The sequence below is a fragment of the Bubalus kerabau genome, chromosome 10, assembly GCF_029407905.1.
Source record: "Bubalus kerabau isolate K-KA32 ecotype Philippines breed swamp buffalo chromosome 10, PCC_UOA_SB_1v2, whole genome shotgun sequence".
Classification (NCBI taxonomy): Eukaryota; Metazoa; Chordata; class Mammalia; order Artiodactyla; family Bovidae; genus Bubalus; species Bubalus kerabau.
Window position 1 is genome coordinate 9330412 of NC_073633.1, and position 25039 is coordinate 9355450.

Sequence of the window (25039 nt, forward strand, 5' to 3'; positions counted from 1 at the left end):
AACTATTATGCTACTGGTTGAAATCTTAAGTAAGTTGTACTATTGGTGAAAAGTTGTGCTAAGCAAAACCAGCTAATACAAATGAAGGGTATCGGAAGGCCACAGAAGAAAACATTCCACTTGGTGTGTTATTGATGAAACAGGGAAAAGTTCCATTACGTATGTCAAATAGAAATTCTAACATTACGCAAATATGATGAGGGAGGTTGATGACTAATGATCCAATCATCAAACATCATACGGTGACCTGTATCAGTCACCTGTGCGTGAGCATGAGCAAGTATTGTGAATGACATTGGTTTGCTGGGGGAGTAAGCCGTAATGCTAGTCTGGGAAGTGGGTGAAGGGCAAGACAGGGCCGCAGGACCCTGTGACAGAAGGTAGGCGGGGCTTCCAGATTTAGAGAGGGGATTTGTGAGCAACTGTGAATGGTGCAGGAATTCCATCTCCAGCTCTAGTCAACATCAAGCTGAAGTCAATTAAACCAAGCGAAAAATACAAACTATACAAAAGGTGATTATTCTCTCTCACGGGTGTCCTTCTAAAAGGGGAGAGATTTTAGCCTAGAGAGTGTGACTAGGAGGACATGGCGTTGGATTTACAGATGGATGGAAGACAGGGGGAGGAGCTGGAATGGAGAGTGGATAGGCAAGTTGTCTGAGCGAGCAGAAGGGCCCAACCAGGCGGCACCTTTGTTAACCAGCTGTGGCCTTGGCTCTCCTACACTGACCTGAAGCGACCTGTTTTTTGTAGCGTCCTGGGGCCAACCTAGGGAGTTAGATTGTGCTTCCAGAGAATGCCTTCTTGCTGCTGCCAGCTTGGGAAGAGTGGGGAGAGGAGTGAATGTGTAGTGAGTGGTCAGAGCTGTCTCTCAGAAGGCTTCCACCCCTGGTCTTACTACTACTGCTTATCAGAAGGTCAGGCCAGGCAGAGAGCAAACCAGAGGGAGGGTGGAACAAAGGAGATTTGGCTCTTGTATTTTCTGAAAAACTTCTGACCCTTCTGAGTTCCTTTACCTCTGACTCCAAACTGCAGAGTGTGAGGAGTCACATGTCACACTTATCTGGCTTTATCATTGTTCCTCTCCATGTTCTTTTGAACCTACTTTCTTTGCAATCATAACATGTACCTCTGCTCAACTATAAAAACAAAACAGAAACCTCCATTCCTTTTCTGGGGATGACATTAATAGCCAGGAGGAGCAGAGGGAAAAATGGAAGCTGAAGCGAGGGAAGGCATAGCGTCAGAGGAGAGAAATAAACCATTCCCTCTGTTTTCCTGTGTAGAGAAAGAACTTTATTTTTAAGTGTATTATATCAGATACTCTAAAGTCATTTTTTAAAAATCTGTAAGCCAATTGTTGTATGAGAGAGAAAAAATAAATTGATAACAGATGTGGTGTATGTGTACACCCGTGTTTGAGGGAGATGAAGGATGGCAGTAATTTATTTCTTACCTTCAAAAAAATATCATTCTGAGAGCTTATTTGGTGCCTGAGAGCGTCTCAACAAATATTTCCCTGAACCTTAAATATAGTTGCCATCCACAAAGGCTATTTTTTAACAAACCTGATATTATTGGAAGGATGTTTTTAAAATACCCATCTTTTTATGAAACACATATTCTTGGAAGCAGAAAAAAATAAATGTAGTAATGAAAAATAAATGTTCTTTGACTTTTCCTTCAAGAATATCACTGGACAAAGTTTTTGGAACTGCATGTTGGTTGGGTCTTGAGGACTGTCTTCAGCTGTCCAGAGAACTCTTCAGAAACTGGATGAACCATCCAGAGAATGAGTAAGAGTCATATTGTAATTGCCCTTCTTTTTACCCTGTTTCAGTACCAACAATGTCTCTCAATGTTTCATGCTTTTACTCTGGGAAGGAACATTTTGTTTTTACTTACATAATCTCTTTCTCTTTTTATTTTTTTTCAAATATCCTTTAAAAACAGATACATGCACACAGAGAATTGTCTCATGTAGGTCTGTGCATAACAATCAGTTCAGTCGCTCAGTCGTGTCTGATTCTGCAACCCCGTGGACTGTGGCATGCCAGGCCTCCCTGTTCTTCACCAACTCCCAGAGCTTGCTCAAACTCATGTCCATTGAGTCGGTGATGCCATCCAACATCTCATCCTCTGTCGGCCCCTTCTTCTCCCGCCTTCAATCTTTCCCAGCATCAGGGTCTTTTCAAAGGAGTCAGTTCTTCACATCAGGTGGCTTCAGCAGCAGTCCTTCCAATGACTATTCAGGACTGATTTCCTTTAGATGGACTGGTTGGATCTCCTTGCAGTCCAAGGGACTCTCAAGAGTCTTCTCTAACACCGCAGTTCACAATAGATCAGAATTTATACACTGGATTCTCACCCAGGACCTCTCATTACCAGTGCATTCCCTAATAAGCACCTGTGCTTATTTAGGTTGTTCTTTATGGTTATTTATTCATACATATAAAAGTGCATCAGTGCATCTCTAAGTTTTCAGCCTCACTGACAGCTGAGACCAATACTCTGTCATTTTGGTGTTATTATATTACCTTGAATATATGCCCTCAGATGGACTCTTAGAAAATGTGATAATAATATATAAAATCAAACAAAATTATCAACATACACTGTTTGTGCTAATTTGTTTCTCCCTCAAATCTCCTTAGTTTCTAAACTAATTTGATGACTTCAAGATATTAGTGTGAATGACAGTTTTCACAGTTGCTTTTCTAGATTCCAGCTTTTGATATTCATATCTGAGATCGCAGACATTTTTTCTAGATTTATACTTCAGTGTTCTTGCCTGGAGAATCCCGGGGACAGCGGAGCCTGGTGTGCTGCCGTCTAAGGAGTCGCACAGAGTCGGACACGACTGAAGTGACTTAGCAGCAGCAGCATACTTCTAAATATGTGACAACCTAGATAACTTCATTGTATGTTGTATCTTACAGAATACCTAATCCAATTAAAAATGTTATTTTATGTTATGGCATTGCCTTGGGAAATGATAAAGAATGGGACTTTTTGTTAAAAATCTACAATAATAACACAGAGGAAGAAGAAAGGATTCAACTTGCTTATGCAATGAGCTGCAGTAAAGATCCACGGATACTGAACAGGTGATTATTGTAACTTAACTTGAAAAGGTTCTTGGTGGAGGAATGCAATTAATAAACTAAAGGGAGAAAGACAGACATGAGCTAATGTAAGAATTAATATGAAACATATTTATGCACCACTAACTTAGAACCATATGGGATTTTTAACTCCACTTATATTCTTTCTATTGAATAATTTTTACATATTTATTTTCTGCCAAATGTGCTTTTGCAGATATATGGATTATGCCATCACTGTGTCCCCTTTCACTTTTAATGAAACAAATGTCATTGAAGCTGTTGCAGCATCTGAAGTTGGCCGATATGTTGCAAAGGACTTTTTAATCAACAATTGGCAAGCTGTGAGCGAAAGGTGAGGAGGAAATGTGAAACCACCCTTTTCTTTAGGTCATCGATCTGGTGAATGGCTCAGGTTTAGTCTGGCTAGATCCCTAAAGGCCTTCACGTTGCCTAGAAAAGTGGTTATTTTTCCTGCATTTAGTCTTACCACACACCAGCTTCGTGGAAGATAAGGTCACTTATCCTTGGTTTTGGTTTTCTTTGTGAATGTAGTTTTGCATGAGATACTTATCTACCTCAGTTTCCCCATTTTGCCCACTAAGAATCTTGTCTTCAGAGACACAGATTAGAGTAAGTCATGTTTTTCGGTATGAGTGTACATTTTCCATTTTGTTTTGTGAAATACATCGCCGTATCTTTAAGAAACAACGTATGCAACATATTACTACATATGCTTGGATGCTGAGCTTGTGTCTTTTGTCAGATTCCCTTTATGTATTTGGGTTCCATATTATTGAACATTTTATGTTTTTCACCTTTTAAGATTAAATATGCTTGCTTCACAGCCTGTCAGGTAGAATAGACATTGAAATGCACAGATCAAATAGCTTACCTTTAATAATTGCTCTTTCTAGAACATGACTTAACCATACATTCTTTTTTTGGAGGGGGAGGGGATCAAGTATTTTACTGATGGTCTTCGGCAGACGGTCAAAGGGCAGGAAGACAATAAGATTCAATATCCTTCTCCTGGCTGGGATCTCCCCAGCTTCACAGTCATTGAAAGCCTTAATTAACCATGCCTTCTTAAAAGCCCAGAATTAAGACACAGCTTCACGTTACTTCTCAGGCTCAGTGCTTCCTAGTTCCTGGCACTTGTGTGTATTTGTAAGTGTATTCCAATCCCAAAGAAAGGCAATGCCAAAGAATGCTCAAACTACCGCACAATTGCACTCATCTCACACGCTAGTAAAGTAATGCTCAAAATTCTCCAAGCCAGACTTCAGCAATACGTGAACCGTGAACTTCCAGTTGTTCAACCTGGTTTTAGAAAAGGCAGAGGAACCAGAGATCAAATTACCAACATCCGCTGGATCATGGAAAAAACAAGAGAGTTCCAGAAAAACATCTATTTCTGCTTTATTACTATGCCAAAGCCTTTGATTGTGTGGATCACAATAAACTGTAGAAAATTCTGAAAGAGATGGGAATACCAGACCACCTGACCTGCCTCTTGAGAAATCTGTATGCAGGTCAGGAAGCAACAGTTAGAACTGGACATGAAACAACAGACTGGTTCCAAATAGGAAAAGGAGTACATCAAGGCTGTATATTATCACCCTGCTTATTTAACTTCTATGCAGAGTACATCATGAGAAACGCTGGACTAGAAGAAACACAAGCTGGAATCAAGATTGCCGGGAGAAATATCAATAACCTCAGATATGCAGGTGACACCACCCTTATGGCAGAAAGTGAAGAGGAACTCAAAAGCCTCTTGATGAAAGTGAAAGTGGAGAGTGAAAAAGTTGGCTTAAAGCTCAACATTCAGAAAACGAAGATCATGGCATCCAGTCCCATCACTTCATGGGAAATCAATGGGGAAACAGTGAAAACAGTGTCAGACTTTATTTTTTTGGGCTCCAAAATCACTGCAGATGGTGACTGCAGCCATGAAATTAAAAGATGCTTACTCCTTGGGAGGAAAGTTATGACCAACCTAGATAGCATATTGAAAAGCAGAGACATTACTTTGCCAACAAAGGTCCATCTAGTCAAGGCTATGGTTTTTCCAGTGGTCATGTATGAATGTGAGAGTTGGACTATGAAGAAAGCTGATCACCGAAGAATTGATGCTTTTGAACTGTGGTGTTGGAGAAGACTCTTGAGAGTCCCTTGGACTGCAAGGAGATCCAACCAGTCCATTCTGAAGGAGATCAGCCCTGGGATTTCTTTGGAAGGAATGATGCTGAAGCTGAAACTCCAGTACTTTGGCCACCTGATGCGAAGAGTTGAGTCATTGGAAAAGACTCTGATGCTGGGAGGGATTGGGGGCAGGAGGAGAAGGGGACGACAGAGGATGAGATGACAGGATGGCATCACTGACTCGATGGACATGAGTCTGAGTGAACTCCGGGAGTTGGTGATGGACAGGGAGGCCTGGCGTGCTGTGATTCATGGGGTCTCGAAGAGTGGACACGACTGAGTGACTGAACTGAACTGAAGGGTCTTTCATATTGTGTCTGAAGGTGACATGGTGCCTGTCAGTCCACGGTCATATCCACACTAAGACAGGTGAGCATAAGCACAAACCTGACACTTTCTAATGTTGCATGCTTAGTCTGGTCTGAGTCTTTGCAACCCCAGGGACTGCAGCCCACCAGGATCCTCTGTCCATGGAATTTTCCAGGCAAGAATATTAGAGTGGATTGCCATTTCCTCCTCCAGGGGATCTTCCCAACCCAGAGATCAAACTCAGGTCTCTTGTATCTCCTGGATTGGCAGGCAGATTCTTTACTACTGACTCCCCGCCCGCCACCCCGGGAAGCAGAGCTTTGTAATTAGCTGGAGTGTCTGAAACATCTAAAGGCTTCCAAGCCCACCTACTCCTTAAAAATCAGAATCTGTCAGAATAGGGTGCAAAATCTATACCTTTCAACAGTCCCCTGAGTGACCCAGGTATAGTTTAACAAGGAACCAATTGGCACCAGATTAAAAAATTAACTAGGACACGACTGAAGCAACTTAGCAGCAGCAGCAGCAGCAGCATTGCTCAATACACTGGTACTAGCTAACATATGGCTATTTAAATTTAAATTAACTGCAATTAAATAAATTTAAAATTCAATTCCCCAGTTGTCCTAGCCTTGTTTTAAGTGCTCAGTGTGGCCAGTAGCTACCGTAATAGACCAGAGAGCATTTCCATCCTGGAGAGAATTCGACTGCACAGCACTGCTCTATGGGGCAAAACAGCCCCCCGGTTCATTTTCCCTCTTTCTATACCATACAAAGCACATCTAACTAGTGAACCTCTTGCAAATGGCTTGAGCAACCTATGGGAAAGATTGCTCTTAATTTAAATGTGTTTTAATTTTTATCCCTCAGAAGAATTTTTTCTGCATTTGGAGAACAGAAACGTGTTTGCAATACTCTAAAAAGTCCATTGTCTAGTAATTTATTTAAATGATCTAACTGTATTAGACACGAGTATAGAAGGACTTCCTTTGTTTAAAAAAAGAACAACTCTAAATGGATATTTCATCATCCCTGAGAAGTTCTTAGAATTATAAATGCATTCACTTTTAACCATGGATTAAATTTTTTTATCTTTTAACAAAATGCTATGCTCATAAAATAGATGCTTTTCTTTTCTATTTATGATAAATTAATCTCAGTTCACTCCTCTTGCCCATTCTGCTACAAAACATCTTTGAGACTCAAGTAAATTTGCCTTCTACATCTAAAAGATTTATTTTTAGGATTCAATTTATAGTCACCAGTCTTGCTGAATTTTGAAAATGATTTTGAATAGTAATAATGTATATGGATTATAAGAGGACATAAAAGTTCAAATTAATAATTCAAATGTTTTCTACATTAAAATGGCACCAGGATGCTTACCTTATTCGTTGTATAGTAGAATATTTACTTATCACTTATTAAAGTTATATTTGACACAAATAGTTGTATGTCACCAGTCCTCATAAAATGATATGAGACAAGGAAACAAATGCTATCACAAATTTAACATTTATCATATATAAGTGAAAAGGATTTATTCTGAATTTACTAAAATCTGACTGATCACTTGTGAGTTAGCTTTGAAACTCGTGTTTCTCCAGAGTGTTTCAGTTCAGTTCAGTTGCTCAGTCGTGTATGACTCTTTGCAACCCCATGAATCACAGCACGCCAGGCCTCCCTGTCCATCACCAACTCCCAGAGCCCACCCAAAACCATGTCCATCGAGTCAGTGATGCCATCTCATCCTCTGTTGTTCCCTTCTCCTCCTGCCCCCAATCCCTCCCAGCATCAGGGTCTTTTCCAATGAGTCAACTCTTCGCATGAGGTGGCCAGAGTATTGGAGCTTCAGCTTTAGCATCAGTCCTTCCAATGAACACCCAGGACTGATCTCCTTTAGAATGGACTGGTTGGATCTCCTTGCAGTCCAAGGGACTCTCAAGAGTCTTCTCCAACACCACAGTTCAAAAGCATCAATTCTTCGGTGCTCAACTTTCTTCACAGTCCAACTCTCACATCCATACATGACCCCTGGAAAAACCATAGCCTTGACTAGACAGACCTTTGTTGGCAAAGTAATCTCTCTGCTTTTTAATATGCAATTTAGGTTGGTCATAACTTTCCTTCCAAGGAGTAAGTGTCTTTTAATTTCATGGCTGCAGTCACCATCTGCAGTGATTTTGGAGCCCAGAAAAATAAAGTCTGACACTGTTTCCACTGTTTCCCCATCGATTTCCCATGAAGTGATGGGACCAGATGCCATGATCTTAGTTTTCTGAAAGTCACTGAGCATTATTCATGGAAGATACTGACAAGCCTTCTGTAAACAAGGGAGGCAGTAGCCCAATCAGTTTGGAAACTATTTTAACTCCCTCAAATTCACAGTATATGTTAGCATCACAAAGCTCTGAGAAGCCCATCAGAAGGAAATCTAGCATCTAGCCCAGTGTCTTGCCACTGTGATCCTGCTTTGTACTGTCTGGGCTGACATAAACTGTCATTCTGCCAGTAGGTCAGTTGTTCCAAAACAAAGACAGATGAGAAACTAAATTCTCTTACCCTCTCATCTGGAACTGAAACTAGACCAACATTTATTTATTGATGACCCACTAGTTAACTTTTAGGCCTCGGTTAAAAAGTTGTATAAAATGGAAGATGTTGTATGTGATCAACTGTAAGGTTCTTTCTGGTAATAAATGTTCTAGTTTTTCTATGCTGAGGCAGTTAGCTCAAGCTGTTGTAGGGGCTGTAAAGTGATGAAGACATGGTGTCTGATAAATGTTACAGAGGACAGATGGAAAGGGCTCTGGGGACTGAGAGAAGAAGGGGGCTTGAATTGGAAGAAATCCCCTTCTGTGTGGAGGGGAGGACACCAGTAAATGCTGGGAGGGCAAGGCTGAGAGTCTGACTGGGGACGGGCCTTCATAACTGGCTGCAGCATAAGGCCCTGGAAAGGAGCAGGTAGGGCTGGCCAAGCGAAACAGTTGAGACCCTGCCAGTAGCAGTCCCAACTGAGCCCAAAATTCTTCCCAGGGAGCCTGATCTGAACATATATGTAGGACCATTTGCTTGAGCAAAATGGTTTGCTCTTGCTTCTCTCACTCCCCTGTTCAGGCCTCTGCACCGGCAGTCATGGGGCATTTAGTTCATTGTTAGATGAGAGATCTTTTGGATCCTGATCCCAGTGAAGGAGCGTCCACTAACCATAAAGACATCTTTCAGGTTACAGAGAAGTCACTATATATACCTGCAGCTGTGGACAGACTCTATGAAAGAACGTGTAAATAGACGTAAGGCAACACGATTTTTTGGTGATGTTTTATTGGATGCGGTAGAAATGTTATTTGTATTATCCTTATTACCTTGCTTTCGTCTTTTATAAAACAAAGTAGATTTGTGGCCTATAGGAAAACCCTAGTTTTACTTGAATATAGAATACAAAGTATCAGCTGTTTCAAACTGAATAAATCTTACCCTCTTCTTCACCAAATGCTTCATTTCTTCTCCAGATAAGTTTTTTAACTTCCCAAAACTTTGTGCTATTTTATTTACTTATTTAATTTTTTTTGTACCATTTTAATTGGCAGCACTTTTCTCTTTCTTTTTTTGATTGCTCCAGTTTATTTCTTTAAATTTATTATTTATTATATATAACAAATATATATATTTTTTGTAAATGTTTAATATTAATATATGAATTGTAATAATATAAATTATATATATGTTGGCTGAGCTACACAGCATGCAGGATCTTTGTTCCCCCACCAGGGATCGAACCTGTATCCCCTGCAGTGGGAGCATGGAGACCTAACCACCAGACCACCAGGGAATTCTCTCCAAATGTGTTATACTGGCTGAAGTCTTAAGCTTAAAAACTTACACTCATTTTCACTTTACTCTGTTCTATTTCATGATGGGGAACATGGAGCTGAAAGGGTTAGATTGGAACAACCGAGAGAATTAAGATGTTATCAGAGTGGTGTGCTGAGGCACTGGGGGGCCCATTCCCATCACCTGTCACCGGGTCAGGCTAGATGCCTGGGCGCCTCCATGCTTGTTGCAGGAAGCCAGATGTGGCAGAAGGGATGGGAGGGAGGACGGATGCGAGAAAGGAGGGAAGAGGAAGGTACGGAAGGTGAGACGGACTAACGTTCCAAATCACCCTGGCTAGCACTGAATGGTATCAGTTTCTTGAAGGGGCAGCTGTACTCACAGACGCTGGCTCCTGCCTCCACGTTAATACACTTGACTACTGGCGGGATAAACTATTTGTAACATATTTTTTTGTTGAGTACGAATGGTAGAAAGGAGGGAACTGGAAGGTGAGACGGACTAATGTTCCAAATCACTGTGGCTAGCCTGGAGAGTCCCGGGGACCGGGGAGCCTGGTGGGCTGCCGTCTATGGGGTCGCACAGAGTCCGACACGACTGAAGCGACTTAGCAGCAGCAGCACTGAATGGTATCAGTTTCATGAAGGGGCAGCTGTACTGACAAACACTGGCTCCTGCCTTCACATTAATGCACTACTGGCAGGATACACTATTTGTAACATATTTCTTTTTTGTTGAGTACTATTTCAGAGAGATTACTCTTTCAACAGGAGTGAGAAACCATCTGTCTCAAAAATATCTCCTCTTCAAACTTTCAAGAATAGGAAGGAATGAAGAGTGCCACGTACCCTGATACGTGCTTCAACACAAGTCATCACATTTAATCTCCACACCAATGCTTTTAACTCTATGTGATTCCCCATTTTGACAATTTATAAGTTGTCCCAAGGTGTCTTCAAACCCAACTCAGCTTTTAGCATAGCTTTTCTCTTTATTTGGTAGAAAAATCACACATTTAGCAACGTAAGTAGTTGTCTTCTATTTCCTACCTTTTTTTTTTTTTGAGCTCAGTTTCTTTGCAGATTTTGTCGAATTTCTTGAGTCATTTCACAGGCTTTTTATACCTGGCCAGCAAAATTGAAGAGCTAAGAAACATTTCTTCTTTCCCCATAGAAACAGGTTTGCTTGCCTGAATTATATGTAGACTGTCTCCTGTTCTCCACTGTGCTGAAGTAGATTCAGTTTACCTTACAGCTGGGAACTTAAAAAAGGACAAAAAGCTCTGTTCTCTTCCGCCTTTGTCACACAGATGCCAATGTTAAGTCTCACAAATTTTAGTTTCAAGTATACATTTTGGGAGTAAGTCAGTTGTGGGAATCAACTATGAATAAGACAATGGTAGTTCAGTCCTTTCTTGTCCATTCCATTATATTAACCTATTTTAATTTTCTTTCTCTTTTAACGCATCCAAAAGTCTTTCTTTACTTTTTTAACCCCAGCAGCACTCTGAGCAGGTATGTATCTGCCGTCTTTCTACAGCAATGCTTCGTGGCTGTTTGTCAGGTATCTTGTCAGGCTTTCAGGGTCACTAAACTAAAAGGGAAGTTTCAGTGGCCAGGCCTCTTCAGGGAGCTCAAGGAAACCCAGAGTCCTTAGCCATCAGGGAGCACCAGCATTTTGAGAATCTCTGAAGATATGGATCCTCTTTCAAAAAAGCACAAATACGAAAGTTTCAGTAAGCTTTCAGGGTATTTAAGTCAGAGCTTCTGAAACTGATTCTATATTAACTACATTTTTAAGGAAAGTACTTTGAATATTTCCTTGTTCTCTTTTAAATTTTCTTAATTTTGGGTGTGTGACATCTATTCTAACCACTTCATTTTAAAAGATAAAAGCAGTTGCTGTTACTGTTTTTAAGAAGAGCTTTTTACATTTATATGAAACTTTTAAAACCATGTGTTACACAAATCAGTATTTAACTGTAATTACTTCTTTGTGCTAATAGACTTTTCTAGAGCATGAATTTTCTATTAAAAGATGAAGCTAAACTACTTTATATATGGTTTTGCTTAGATTTGGGAGATAGGGATTAATAGGGACTGTATATTAGCATTTACCTGCTGTATAGCTTTGTCTTACAAAACACTTTCCACTCCTGATTAGCGGTTTGTTGCTTTGTAGGTATGGAACACAATCATTGGTTACCCTACTATATGTGATCGGGAGAACCATAAGTACAGATTTACAGATCTCAGAGGTAGGTAGTATAGATAGTGTGAACTATGACAATGTAGAAGCCATTTTTATGTAATCTGGAGTTGCTAAAATTAAAAATAATAAGCTTATCTGAATCATTACCTTCCGTCCTCTATTGGTGCTCTTCTCGCTGCAGGAAATGTCTTTTAATTCTGCCTTGTTCCTGATAGAGACCATTCTTATTCTTGGAGGGGTGGATTTCACCATTTCCCATCTGAGTCATCGCAACTGCGGCCTCCGCACCCTGGTCCTGTCTTCCCTCCGTCCCTCCTGTCACAGTGTTGCCGCTCATTGCCCTGCTCATCATAGTTCTCACAAAAAATGTAGAAGTTTTTTCATTAGCGCACAAGACCCTTCATAATCTGGCTGCCTTACTCTCCATCTTAATTTTTGCCCTCTTCACCAACCGTTTCAGAGAATAAGAGACATAGGCACCTCTGCACACATTTCCTTTAGTTACACTGTTCCACTTAGAACATTTCTTAAATTATCATGTCCTTGCACATTTCCTAGATTTCAGAAACACTTACCTTCTGTGTCCTGGCCTCCTCATGCCTGTCTTTGGCTGGATAATTCCTAATCATCCTTTTAGACCCTGTTCCAAGCACATCCTCATTGACACCCTCTCCTCCATGCACCCAAATCATCCTATGTAGCTGTTACTGTGAGAGAGAAGAACTGATAATTCCTGGAGGAATGATCTCTGCTTGAGTTTTGGCCTGCCTGAGACTGAGCTGTCAGGACCTAACTTATCAGGGATTCCCCAGACAAGAGAGTGAGGGGCACCCCCAAAAATGCTGAAATGGCAGCTCCTAGAAGCAACACTGAGTTTGTGTGTTGATCTCTTCAAAAGTGCCTCAGTTCAGCTTTCTCTCTACAGAACCCAGAAAAGTGTTGCTGTTGTTATTGAATGAGTGAGTGAAGTTTGTGTAACTTTAGCTCTCCCCAAAGTTCCAAAAATCTACAATCACTGATGGTTCATTTTTTTTAAAAACACAGAAATGGATTTAGTAGTGGTTCAATTATTGCAATCTTGAAAACAAGTTAGCTCCCATGAATATCCTTATCAAAAAGCTGTTAATGCCCAACAGTCCTATTTTTATCAGTTCACATGGTAATATTGAAAATAATTACTAAAAAAGGAAAATGAAAGTCACATGAATCCCTTTTCCCTCCATACCGGCAGTTTTTATCCACTCTCATATCTCTTGATCTGGTCTTTCTTCTCTACCCTGCTGGAGCCTGGGCCTCTCTCGTGCTCTCAAGCACCTATGAAGCCCCCCACAGTCCCTAGACCCACACTCCCCTCCCGCCTGCTGCAGACTCCCAGTCTTGGGCAATGCTGTTGGCATGTGGCTCCTACTGCCTGGCAGGAATGCCCAGGTGTGGCGGGGAGAGAGAGAGGTTTGCTCTTGTTCCCTTAATCTACTTTTTCCTAGAACCTTACTTTTCTTCTGCATTGTAGTTAGGCATGACAACCCTATTGTTACTGACTTTCAAATATATTAAGTTTAAGTGACCTTTTGTGGAATTTGTTGGCTCAGTGGTAAAGAATCTGCCTGCCGATGCAGGAGATTGGGGTTTGATTCCTGGGTCAGAAAGATCCCCTGAAGAAGGAAATGGAAACCCACTCCAGTATTCTTGCCTGGAGAATCCCATGGACAGAGGAGCCTGATGGACTTTAGTCTATGGGGTCACAAAAGAGTCAGATAGGACTTAGCGACTAAAAAACAGGATCAGTTCAGTTCAGTCGCTCAGTCCTGTCCTACTCTTTGCGACCCCATGGACTGCAGCACGCCAGGCTTCCCTGTCCACCACCAACTCCCAGAACTTGCTCAAACTCATGTCCATTGAGTCAGCGATGCCATCCAACCCTCTCATCCTCTGTTGTCCCCTCCCCTCCTGCCAGGAGGAGAAACAACAGGGTACACTAGCATTTTATGGTAGCCCGTGTTCTGAGTTCTTATCCAGTGACACAGAAACAGACTTTTGACATGTATTTTATCCAACACTTGGCATCTGGCTTGTATGTAATATTGGAACAAATGTTCTTATAACTGAATGCTTGATCTGATTCAGTGAAGGAGTTTAGCCAATGGATAATCCACTATAAATACTCTTAAGGATAACATTTGTAAAGAAACAGATGCTGTGTACTGGGTTTGAGCTTTGGAAATTATGTTATTTTTGAGAAGAGGGAAGGTCTCTCTGTCCACACATCTGGTCTAATATCCAACATGAATCAGGAAATCTTTGTTGAACACCTACTGTGTGCTGCTGGGGGAATAGAGCAGCAAATAAAGTAGACAAATTTTCTACTTCCTGGAACTTCCTCTCTATATCAGCTTCTTCAGGACAGGTGTATTCTTCGTCATATTTTCTCAGTCGCATTTCTCAGGGACACACATTTCTACTCATTCCAACTGCCATTCATCCGTTTGCAAGATCACGCTACTACCTAACATGAACTGGGTCTGACTGTGTCTAAGTGAGAAGTTCAGTTACACTGATGGACTGACCATCTATTTGTTCTTTCAGCTGCAGCAGTTTTGCAGTAACATGTTGGAGGAGCACCAGAGACTCACAGTTCAGGCCAAATTACAGACAATAAAGAACGAGAATCTGAAAAATAAAGAGCGAAATGCCAGGATAGTGGCGTGGCTGCGGAAAAACACATAATTTACTGGTGACTTTCAGCCTTTCACTTGCGTATTATAATGTGCTCACAGTTTTGTCCTCCAATATTCTCTGAGTCTGGAAAACCACACATTTTGTTGTTTGCATTTCAGTCACATTTGCTGCTCAGAGTCCTGTTCCTCCCATGTTGTCACATTTGGCCCTGTGGCTCAGCGACTGTTGGGGATTTGGCCAACCATGCTGTATTTCTGGGGAAGATTTTGCTTCGTGTCAGGCTACAAACCACATAATTTACTTTAAATGCCTTGGAAAAACAAATTTACCTTGCAAAATTTCGCTTATTCTTGTTGTGAAGGCCAGTGGAATATTACATCATTAGCTAAATGAGAGCATTGTTTTCTGAGGGAAACACACATTTGCAATACTCTAGGGTTTATTTAGTTCAATACCGAAAAGAGTAATAAGCAAATGACACAACAGTGTAATGAAATAGAAACCAGAAAAATAATATTCACTGGCAGACAGAAAAGCCAAAGAAATGCAAATTTTAAAAAGAACAATTTTATGAGCCACGTTAAGTGCCCCAGAGGCAAGAAATGAGTCTCCTCCTGCCCCTGTCTCTCTCCCCAGTGTCTGCTGCATCGTCCCACACTTTACTGGCTACTGAACCTCCTGGTGTCACAAAGAGACCGGGGTCATAGCACCCAGGAAGTCCCTGTAGGATCGCTGTTGTGGAGACCAGATGGAGACCAAGGCTCTGCGGAAGCTCTGGACTGTATACTTCACCTGTGGGATGGACTGTCTTTCAGCCAAAGTATAGCCGCAAAAATAGTGATGTCAACAGACAAATAGCAATTATGGACTCATCTATAGTGCCAAGGAAAATGGTCAAATAAAGAGAAATAGAACTAACGGATTAACCAGAGCATCATCTTTACAACTTTGCACTCAGGGGGATTAAGTTCGAAATGGGGTTTCAATTGGCCAAATTGAACCTGTTTGTAGTCTGGACAACTTTAAACTTTGTCATCAGTCCCTGTGTACAGAATTAGCTCAGTTTTGTTACCTCTGATTTAATCAGGACCGCTAAGGCAAATCTCCGTACTCTAGACTTCGTGTGTCTACTGTTTTAATTCTTGTTTAATTTTGATTTTGTTTTTACAGAATGGGGGTAAAACTACAGATCTCCTATCTACCTCAGAGTGATGCTGTAAAGACTAAGGATTATGTCAATGAAAAGCCTCTATTTTTTAAAATTTAAAAGAAATTGGAATATAATTGCTTAAAATGTTGTGTTAGTTTCTGCTGTGCCACAACATGAATCCGCTGTATGTATGCATATGTCTCATCTCTCTTGAGCTGCCCTCCCGCCCCTCTAGGTCATCACAGAGCACTGAGCTGAGCTCCCTGTGTTATATAGCAGCTGCCCTTTAGAAAAAGCCTTTAAATATGTCGTATAAGCTCAAGGTAATGTGATCTAAGGGTTTTTTTAAGCTCACTTTCATATTCACTTGCAGGAAGATTCTCCCTGCAAGGGAGTGGGAAACTATGGGGCGTGAGAACAAACCAAAGCTATCTGCGCAGACTTGATGATGGATTGTGGGTTCAGGAGACTGTTCTTTAAGTTCAGCAATTTAAAATGTAAGCAATAAACCGCCTCTATGGCTTCGAATTATCGCTGTGCACTATCTCCCTGTGTTGTTTTTAACGTGCATTCTCTATTTCCTGTGTCTCTTCCAGTCGTCCGGCGCATCTCCCCATCACCGTGTCACGTATCTCCCCACTGCTCTCTCCTCCTCTCCTCCTCTTCCACCCGCTCTCTCCCCTTGGGTTCCCCTGTCCTTCTCCCTTTCCAGTCACCTCGGCGTCCTTCCACCTGCTTGTCCATGTCCCCTCTCCTTGGTCTTCCTCCCCTCCTGTGCTTATTTCACCAAGTGTACTTGGACACTGGTGCCCGGGGTCCGAGCGGGCCCTGACGCCTGTTAGTAGGTGATGCCAAGCCCTGATCCTACCAGAGGAGCACACGGGGTTCTTCAGACCATTTGTTGACCAAGTCCTATTACAGTATAGCTTCTGTAGTCATTACACAGCACTGAAAGCATTTATTCAAACCAAATGCCCAAATATTTTGCTGATAGTCCTTCCTCTAAATATGAACAAGAGTTTTGAACAATGTACACTTTCTTGTACTTGGATGAAGCCAGTCACTCCAGATAAGCATTTTATTACATTTTATTAAATCGTACCTTATATTTAGTATAAAAAGAAGTGATTATTGGTTACTGTGATAGCAGTAAGTCAGACACACTATGGCAGATTTGTGTAAATGATAGAACTACTTTAATGACCAATGAGCCAGCTTATCTACTAGTACCACAGCTCTAACACAATTTTTTGATCAGTTTGCTTTGTACTGTTCATCCTAAAACAGGTTCATAAGATATACAATGTATTCATGATTTTTTTCAATTTGACAATCAGAAATTAAAGTTTTCCTTACAATCTTATCCTTTTTTGCTCCTCAGACCCATTTGGTGAATTTCCATTGTTGACCTTACGTGAAAGAACAAATGCCTTAGTCTTGAGGACTCTGGATGCTCTGTAACTTAGAGCTCTGGGGCCAGTTTGTACAGCAATTTATTTTGAAGAAGGAAGAAGCAAAACGAGCTCTTAAAAGCTCTGCTTAATTACTTTTCCTGTTTACTCCAGTAAATGCTATCTTTTTTTCCATCTAGACTCTAGCAGGATTATCCCAAGCTTTAAGAGAGACTTAAAAATAAATATAACTGCTCCTTTGTATAAACGAATTATGTAGCGTAGGCAGCAGCATTAGAAACTACACATATATTGCCTCCAGCTCGATCTTCTGTCCAATTACACAACATTCAGCAAAGACGTTCCTCACTGCACATGTGTTGAAGAGTTATTAGGACTCTTCCTTTCCCCTTCCTTTCATAAACAGGTCAGTCCTAAGAGTGAGGCATCAACACCAGTGGGAGCTGAGGGGCAGCTGGAACAGGGTGTAAGAGCTTGAGTAGGTGAAGAGGGAGTCCAGCCAGCAGGGAGCAGCTTGAAGGGTGAGTAGAGTGGTCACAGGGTGCAAGGAGCTAGCTTATGACACAGACCGTCAGAGCCCAAACAGGGTGAGAGTGGGGGAGTCCCATAGTGGGGTGGAGAGGACGTTCAGATTGGAGGAGGGGTCAGCATAAGGTATCAGTGCCTGAGGAGAAAGAGGAAGGCATTCTGTGGGATGGGGGCAGGCAGAGATGGAAGCGTGGTCACCACTGGGGTGTGGATCAAATGAGACAGTTTACAGATGACAGTAGGGTACAGATTTCTCACTGCTGGAGAAGGGAGTTGCAGATACTCAAAAGGAAAAACCAGAATGAACCCTTTGTTGTTGGATTGAAATGGAAGGTATTGATGTTAGCAGTTCTCAGTAAACGGATAGATTTACACATATGGCTTTCCAGGTGGCGCTAGTGGTAAAGAGCCCACCTGCCAATGCAGGATATATGAGAGATGTGGGTTTGATCCCTGGGTTGGGAAGATCCCCTGGAGGGGGGCCTGGCAACCTACTCCAGTATTCTTGCCTGGAGAATCCCATGGACAGAGGAACCTGGCAGGCTACAGTCCATGGGGTTGTAAACATCCACGGTCTCACATAGACACAAAATTAAAGAAGTAGAAAAAAAATTTTTTCTTGTGATGAGAATTCTCCATTTACTCTCTTAACTTTCATATATGATACATATAAAACAGTGTTAATTATATATATTGTATTTACATTATAGCCCTAGTATTTATTATCTCTGAAAGTTGAGATAATTTATCTTTTAATCATATCTTTTGAATACCTTCAGGTAACCCCTCCATCCACGCCACTCTCCCCCATCCCGTACCTTTGGTAATCATAAAAATCTGATCTCTTTTCCAGGAGTTGGTTAGTTTGTTTTTGAAGTGTATGCTTAGTCCCTCAGTCGAGTCGGACACTTTTCCACCCCATGACTATAGCTTGCCAGGCTCCTTTGTCCATGGGGATTCTCCAAGCAAGAATACTGGAGTGGGTTGTCCTGCCCTCCTCCAGGGGATCTTCCCAACCCAGGGATAGAATCCAGGTCTCCCGCATTGTGGGCAGATTCTTTACTGTCTGAGCTACCAGGGAGGCCCATGAATACTGGAGTGGGTAGCCTATCCCTGCTCTAGCGGATCTTCCTGATGTAGATATCGAACCAGGGTCTCCTGCACTGCAGGCAGATTCTTTACCAGCTGAACTACTGGGGGGAGCTCATGTTTTTAAAGTATAATTGACTTACAACACTATGAGAGTTCCTGGTTCACAACATAGTGATTTTATATGTCTGTACATTACAAAATGGGCACTACAATAAGCCCAGTTATGATGTCACCATATGAAGATATTATAGAATTATTGACCATATTCCCCACACTGTGCACTTCCTATTATTCTCAGTGCACCTTTACCTATTATTCTCCTCTCCAGTATTTCCTTCCCTCTGGCAACGACGACCTGTTTGCTCTCTTTATCAGTGACCTTGTTTCTGTTTCCTTATGTGGGTTCATTTGTCTTGATTTTTAGATTCTCGATCTAAACTAAATCATACATTATTCGTTTTTCTCTGGCTTACTTGTCTTAGCATAATACCCTCTGGGTACACCCATGTTGTTGCAAAATGCAAGATTTAATTTTTTTGTAGCTGAGTAATATTCCATTATATGTATATGCACCACATATTCTTTATCCATTCATTCAATAATGGGCACTTGGTGTGTGCGCGCTCAGTCGTGCCCCACTCTTTGTGACCCCATAGACTGTAGCCGGCCAGGATCCTCCATGGGATTTTCCAGGCAAGCATACAAGAGTGGGTTGCCATTTTCTACTCCAGGGGTTCTTCCCTACCCAGCGATTGAACCTGTCTCTTGAATCTCTTGCATTGGCGGGCAGATTCTTTACCACTGCGCAGTTGCTTCCGTATTTTAGCTATTGTAAAAAATGCGGCTATACAAGTAGCTCAGCTGGTAAAGAATCCGCCTGCAATTCAGGATACCCCCGGTCTTATCCCTGGGTCGGGAAGATCCCCTGGAGGAAGGCATGGTAACCCACTCCTGAATTCTTGCGTGGAGAATCCCCATGGACAGAAGAGCCTGGCGGGCAAAAGTTCATGGGGTCACAAAGAATCGGACATGAGTGAGCCAGTAAGCACAGGACACCAACATAGGGAGCATGTATGTTTTCTAATTAGCATTTTTACTAAGTAGATAAGGGAGGGGCCAGGGGTAGTGCCAGTCCACCGATGGACACATTTGGGGGGTGGGGGTCGCAGGCTGTGGTGCCTTGGGGTAGTGGGGGCTAGTGCCATCTCTCAGGTGGGCGGGGCTGTGTCCTGACCTTGCTGTGACCCCCACCCCCCGCCCCCCGGAGTTCTAGGGTCCTTCAGCAGCCTGCCTGCTAATGGGTGGGGCTGTGTCCCTTCCCAGCTGGCTGCTCCGCCCCAGGCCATCAGATCCAGTGCAAACTGGCTGACGGGTGGGGCCTGGACCGGCACTAGTAAGCTGGAGGCAGGATTCTGAAACGGTGTTTACCAGAAACGGTGTTTACCACCTCCAGCGTCCTCGTGGTGGGACGAGCTCCCACAAGTGGCTGCTGACAGTGCTTGTGTCCCCGGGGTGAGTCCCAGCTGCCTCCTGCCTGTCCAGGAGGCTCTCCCGAGATCAGCAAGTGGGTCTGGCCCAGGCTGCTTTCCCATTACCGTCTCTGCCCTGGGTCCCCGGGAGTGCGAGATTCTGTTTGCGCCCTTTGAGTGGAGTCTGTGACCCACGGCCTTCCGGCCCTCCTGAAAGTAAGCCCCGCTCGCCTTCAAGACACGCTTCCCGGGGGCTCCTCTTCCCGTGGCGTGGCCCCTGGCTGACGAGCCCAGTGTGGGGCTTGGCTCGTCAGCCTCAGGGAGAACCCCTGCAGTGGTGACTGCCTTCTCATGGGTCAGTTGCTGGGGCGGGGCCCGGGACAGCTGGTGCTGGTAGTTCTGCGGGGACACGTTAGGCTGGGCCTCGGGACACGTTAGGCTGGGCCTCGGGACACGTTAGGCTGGGCCTCGGGGACACGTTAGGCTGGGCCTCGGGGATGGAGCGTGGGGTGGGGGGAGGTCCTGAGAACTGGAACCCAACAGCCCCTGCCGCGAGAACGCGTTGCTGTAGAAACAGGAAAGAGCCAGAGGCGCATGCGCGCTGACCCGCGCCAGCCTCCTGTCGCCCGCCGGCGCCCCCTGTCGGCAGAGTCAAACTGTGGTCTGCAGAACCCGGGTCCTAACGTCTCCCCGCGTGGGAAGAAGGTGGGTTTGGAGCTGGGCGACAACCGCTTAGTCACCCACTCAGGTCAGTCTAACTGTTCTGATGTTACCACCTGGGGAAACAGAGGCTGAAGGCCCCAGTGCTAGGAGAGGCGGGCGTGTGTGCTCAGTCGCTTCAGCCGTGTCTTAGACTCTTTAGTCTAAACTCTGAGACTAAACTCTTCAGTCCCGTCTTTAGACCCTCTGTGACTCTATGGACTGGCGGCCGCCAGGCTCCCTCTGTCCATGGGACTCTCCAGGCAAGAAGCCTGGGGTGGGTAGTCATTCCCTTCCCGACCCAGGGATCGAACTCGTGGCTCTTCTGTGTCTCCTGCATTGGGACCACGGGTTCTTTACCACCTGTGCCACTGACAGCAGAAGTCAGTGGGTTGTTTTTTTTTTTTTTTTAAGGCCCTACGGGCGTCCCAGGCCGCACCCGAGCTGGACCTAACATCTGCCGGTTCCGAGGGGAAGCCGTGGCCTTGCTTGCCTAAGCATTCCAGACGTGGCCGACGCTGTGGCTGCCCTGTCTGTCAGGGAAGCACCCCTCCCCAGAAGTCAGAATTTAGGACCAGCTCTGCTACTGCCAAACCCTGTTTACTTCGGTATTTTTGTTTTGACTGTCCGCTTGAAAGTGAAAGCGTGGGTAGCCTTTCCCTTCTCCAGGGCATCTTCCCAACCCAGGGGTTGAACCCAGGTCTCGCGCATTGCAGGAGGATTCTTGACCACCTGAGGTATCAGGGAAGTCCCCGACTATCAGCTTGGAACATGGTTAATATGCTGAGAAGCCACAGGTGAAACGTTTTAATCCATGCTGTCCTCCAAGGGGTCTTCCCTAACCAGGTGTCAAACCTGTGCTTTTATGTCTCCCGCATTGGCGTGGGAGTTCTTGACCACTAGTGCAACCTGGGAAGCCCTAATCCACAACCTTACCATAAACCAGACAGCGTGGCTCAGTCAAGAATCCACCTGCAGTGCGGGAGACCTGGGTTGGGAAGATCCCTTGGAGGAGGGCATGGCAACCCACTCCAGTATTCTTGCCTGGAGAATCCCCTTGGACAGAATCCCCAGGCAAAAGTTCATGGGGTCACAAAGAATCGGACACGACAGAGCCAGTAAGCACAGCACGAAAATATAGGGAGCATGTTCAGTTCAGTCGCTCAGTCGTGTCCGCCTCTTTGCGACCCCATGAATCGCAGCACGCCTGGCCTCCCTGTCCATCACCAACTACCGGAGTTCACTCAAACTCTCGTGCATCGAGTCGGTGATGCCATCCAGCCATCTCATCCTCTGTCGTCCCCTTCTCCTCCTGCCCCCAATCCCTCCCAGCATCAGGGTCTTTTCCAATGAGTCAACCCTTCGCATGAGGTGGCCAAAGTGTTGGAGTTTCAGCTTTAGCATCAGTCCTTCCAGTGAACACCTAGGACTGACCTCCTTTAGAATGGACTGGTTGGATCTCCTTGCAGTCCAAGGGACTCTCAAGAGTCTTCTCCAACACCACAGTTCAAAAGCATCAATTCTTCGGCGCTCAGCTTTCTTCACAGTCCAACTCTCACATCCATACATGCATGTATGTTTTCTAATTAGCGGTTTTACTAATTAGAAAAGGGGCCGGGGTAGTGCCAGTCCACCGATGGACACATTTGGGGGGTGGGGGTCGCAGGCTGTGGTGCCCTGGGGTAGTGGGGGCTAGTGCCATCTCTCAGGTGGGCGGGGCTGTGTCCTGACCTTGCTGTGACCCCCACCCCTGGGAGTTCTAGGGTCCTTCAGCAGCCTGCCTGCTAATGGGTGGGGCTGTGTCCCTTCCCAGCTGGCTGCTCCGCCCCAGGCCATCAGATCCAGTGCAAACTGGCTGATGGGTGGGGCCTGGACCGGCACTAGTAAGCTGGAGGCAGGATTCTGAAACGGTGTTTACCACCTCCAGCGTCCTCGTGGTGGGACGAGCTCCCACAAGTGGCTGCTGACAGTGCTTGTGTCCCCGGGGTGAGTCCCAGCTGCCTCCTGCCTGTCCAGGAGGCTCTCCCGAGATCAGCAAGTGGGTCTGGCCCAGGCTGCTTTCCCATTACCGTCTCTGCCCTGGGTCCCCGGGAGTGCGAGATTCTGTTTGCGCCCTTTGAGTGGAGTCTGTGACCCACGGCCTTCCGGCCCTCCTGAAAGTAAGCCCCGCTCGCCTTCAAGACACGCTTCCCGGGGGCTCCTCTTCCCGTGGCGTGGCCCCTGGCTGACGAGCCCAGTGTGGGGCTTGGCTCGTCAGCCTCAGGGAGAACCCCTGCAGTGGTGACTGCCTTCTCATGGGTCAGTTGCTGGGGCGGGGCCCGGGACAGCTGGTGCTGGTAGTTCTGCGGGGACACGTTAGGCTGGGCCTCGGGGACACGTTAGGCTGGGCCTCGGGGATGGAGCGTGGGGTGGGAGGAGGTCCTGAGAACTGGAACCCAACAGCCCCTGCCGCGAGAACGCGTTGCTGTAGAAACAGGAAAGAGCCAGAGGCGCATGCGCGCTGACCCGCGCCAGCCTCCTGTCGCCCGCCGGCGCCCCCTGTCGGCAGAGTCAAACTGTGGTCTGCAGAACCCGGGTCCTAACGTCTCCCCGCGTGGGAAGAAGGTGGGTTTGGAGCTGGGCGACAACCGCTTAGTCACCCACTCAGGTCAGTCTAACTGTTCTGATGTTACCACCTGGGGAAACAGAGGCTGAAGGCCCCAGTGCTAGGAGAGGCGGGCGTGTGTGCTCAGTCGCTTCAGCCGTGTCTTAGACTCTTTAGTCTAAACTCTGAGACTAAACTCTTCAGTCCCGTCTTTAGACCCTCTGTGACTCTATGGACTGGCGGCCGCCAGGCTCCCTCTGTCCATGGGACTCTCCAGGCAAGAAGCCTGGGGTGGGTAGTCATTCCCTTCCCGACCCAGGGATCGAACTCGTGGCTCTTCTGTGTCTCCTGCATTGGGACCACGGGTTCTTTACCACCTGTGCCACTGACAGCAGAAGTCAGTGGGTTGTTTTTTTTTTTTTTTTAAGGCCCTACCGGCGTCCCAGGCCGCACCCGAGCTGGACCTAACATCTGCCGGTTCCGAGGGGAAGCCGTGGCCTTGCTTGCCTAAGCATTCCAGACGCGGCCGACGCTGTGGCTGCCCTGTCTGTCAGGGAAGCACCCCTCCCCAGAAGTCAGAATTTAGGACCAGCTCTGCTACTGCCAAACCCTATTTACTTCGGTATTTTTGTTTTGACTGTCCGCTTGAAAGTGAAAGCGTGGGTAGCCTTTCCCTTCTCCAGGGCATCTTCCCAACCCAGGGGTTGAACCCAGGTCTCGCGCATTGCAGGAGGATTCTTGACCACCTGAGGTATCAGGGAAGTCCCCGACTATCAGCTTGGAACATGGTTAATATGCTGAGAAGCCACAGGTGAAACGTTTTAATCCATGCTGTCCTCCAAGGGGTCTTCCCTAACCAGGTGTCAAACCTGTGCTTTTATGTCTCCCGCATTGGCGTGGGAGTTCTTGACCACTAGTGCAACCTGGGAAGCTCTAATCCGCAACCTTACCATAAACCAGACAGCGTGGCTCAGACAGTCAAGAATCCACCTGCAGTGCGGGAGACCTGGGTTGGGAAGATCCCTTGGAGGAGGGCATGGCAACCCACTCCAGTATTCTTGCCTGCAGAATCCCCATGGACAGAGGAGCCTGGCGGGCTGCAGTCTTAGGGGTCACAGAGAGGACAAGGTTGAACTACTAAGCCAGCTAACCAGCCAGGCAACTCTTAGGAATAACAAGCAATGCTTCAGGTAGATATGTTGTTCAAAACAAAGGGAAACTTTCTAAAAATAATTTCCTAAAGCTAAATTTAGCCTTGTATTGAAAAGAAACTTTAGGCGAATGCATTTAAATAGGTTGTTACTTCTACTTTGTAAACATTATTTAGTCAGATTTTCATGGAATTCCAAAATTTCTAAAAAAAAAACTAGTTTCTTGTTGTCAAATCACTATTTGTTATGGTCTATAATTGCATTTTGCAATATAGATGGTACAGAGAGTACAGCTTAAGAATATTTTATTGATACAAGTAAACTTTATTGATACAAATGAATGTGCTTATCCAAGAATATGGTTATATTTCTCAGGAAAGCTTGCTTTAGCTCAAATACTGACTTCCTGTAGTTTGCATAAACCTTGGAAAGTATTGAAAAGGATTTTAAATCATAAAAAGGATTTAAGTGAATCCAAAGTTAATTTGGATTTGCAAAAAAGCAAAATGGCTGTCTGGGGAGGCCTTACAAATAGCTGTGAAAAGAAGAGAAGCGAAAAGCAAAGGAGAAAAGGAAAGATATAAGCATCTGAATGCAGAGTTCCAAAGAATA

At 44.7% G+C, this 25039-nt stretch overlaps 2 protein-coding genes across 9 annotated transcripts in view; both read left to right on the top strand.

Annotated features, from left to right (window-relative positions):
• LVRN (laeverin) overlaps positions 1 to 15681 on the top strand; it is a 76403-nt gene extending 60722 nt beyond the window's left edge. The window contains exons 16-21 of one of the 5 annotated variants that reach the window (XM_055536550.1): positions 1689 to 1796; positions 2940 to 3107; positions 3322 to 3459; positions 11637 to 11712; positions 14250 to 14397; positions 14979 to 15681. In XM_055536550.1, coding sequence (XP_055392525.1) covers positions 1689 to 1796; positions 2940 to 3107; positions 3322 to 3459; positions 11637 to 11712; positions 14250 to 14390 — 631 coding nt within the window. In that variant the 3' untranslated portion in view covers positions 14391 to 14397; positions 14979 to 15681. Of the gene's footprint in view, positions 1 to 1688; positions 1797 to 2939; positions 3108 to 3321; positions 3460 to 11636; positions 11713 to 14249 lie in introns of all 5 variants that reach the window. The other 4 variants (XR_008698734.1, XM_055536549.1, XM_055536551.1 and 1 more) reach the window with 4 other exon arrangements.
• A 6860-nt stretch (positions 15682 to 22541) lies between these two features.
• Positions 22542 to 25039, top strand: part of ARL14EPL (ADP ribosylation factor like GTPase 14 effector protein like) — a 30096-nt gene continuing 27598 nt past the window's right edge. The window contains exon 1 of one of the 4 annotated variants that reach the window (XM_055536556.1): positions 22542 to 22678. The gene's annotated coding sequence lies outside the window, so the exon portion shown is untranslated. Of the gene's footprint in view, positions 22679 to 22701; positions 22852 to 23142; positions 23340 to 25039 lie in introns of those variants that run through there. The other 3 variants (XM_055536557.1, XM_055536555.1, XM_055536554.1) reach the window with 3 other exon arrangements.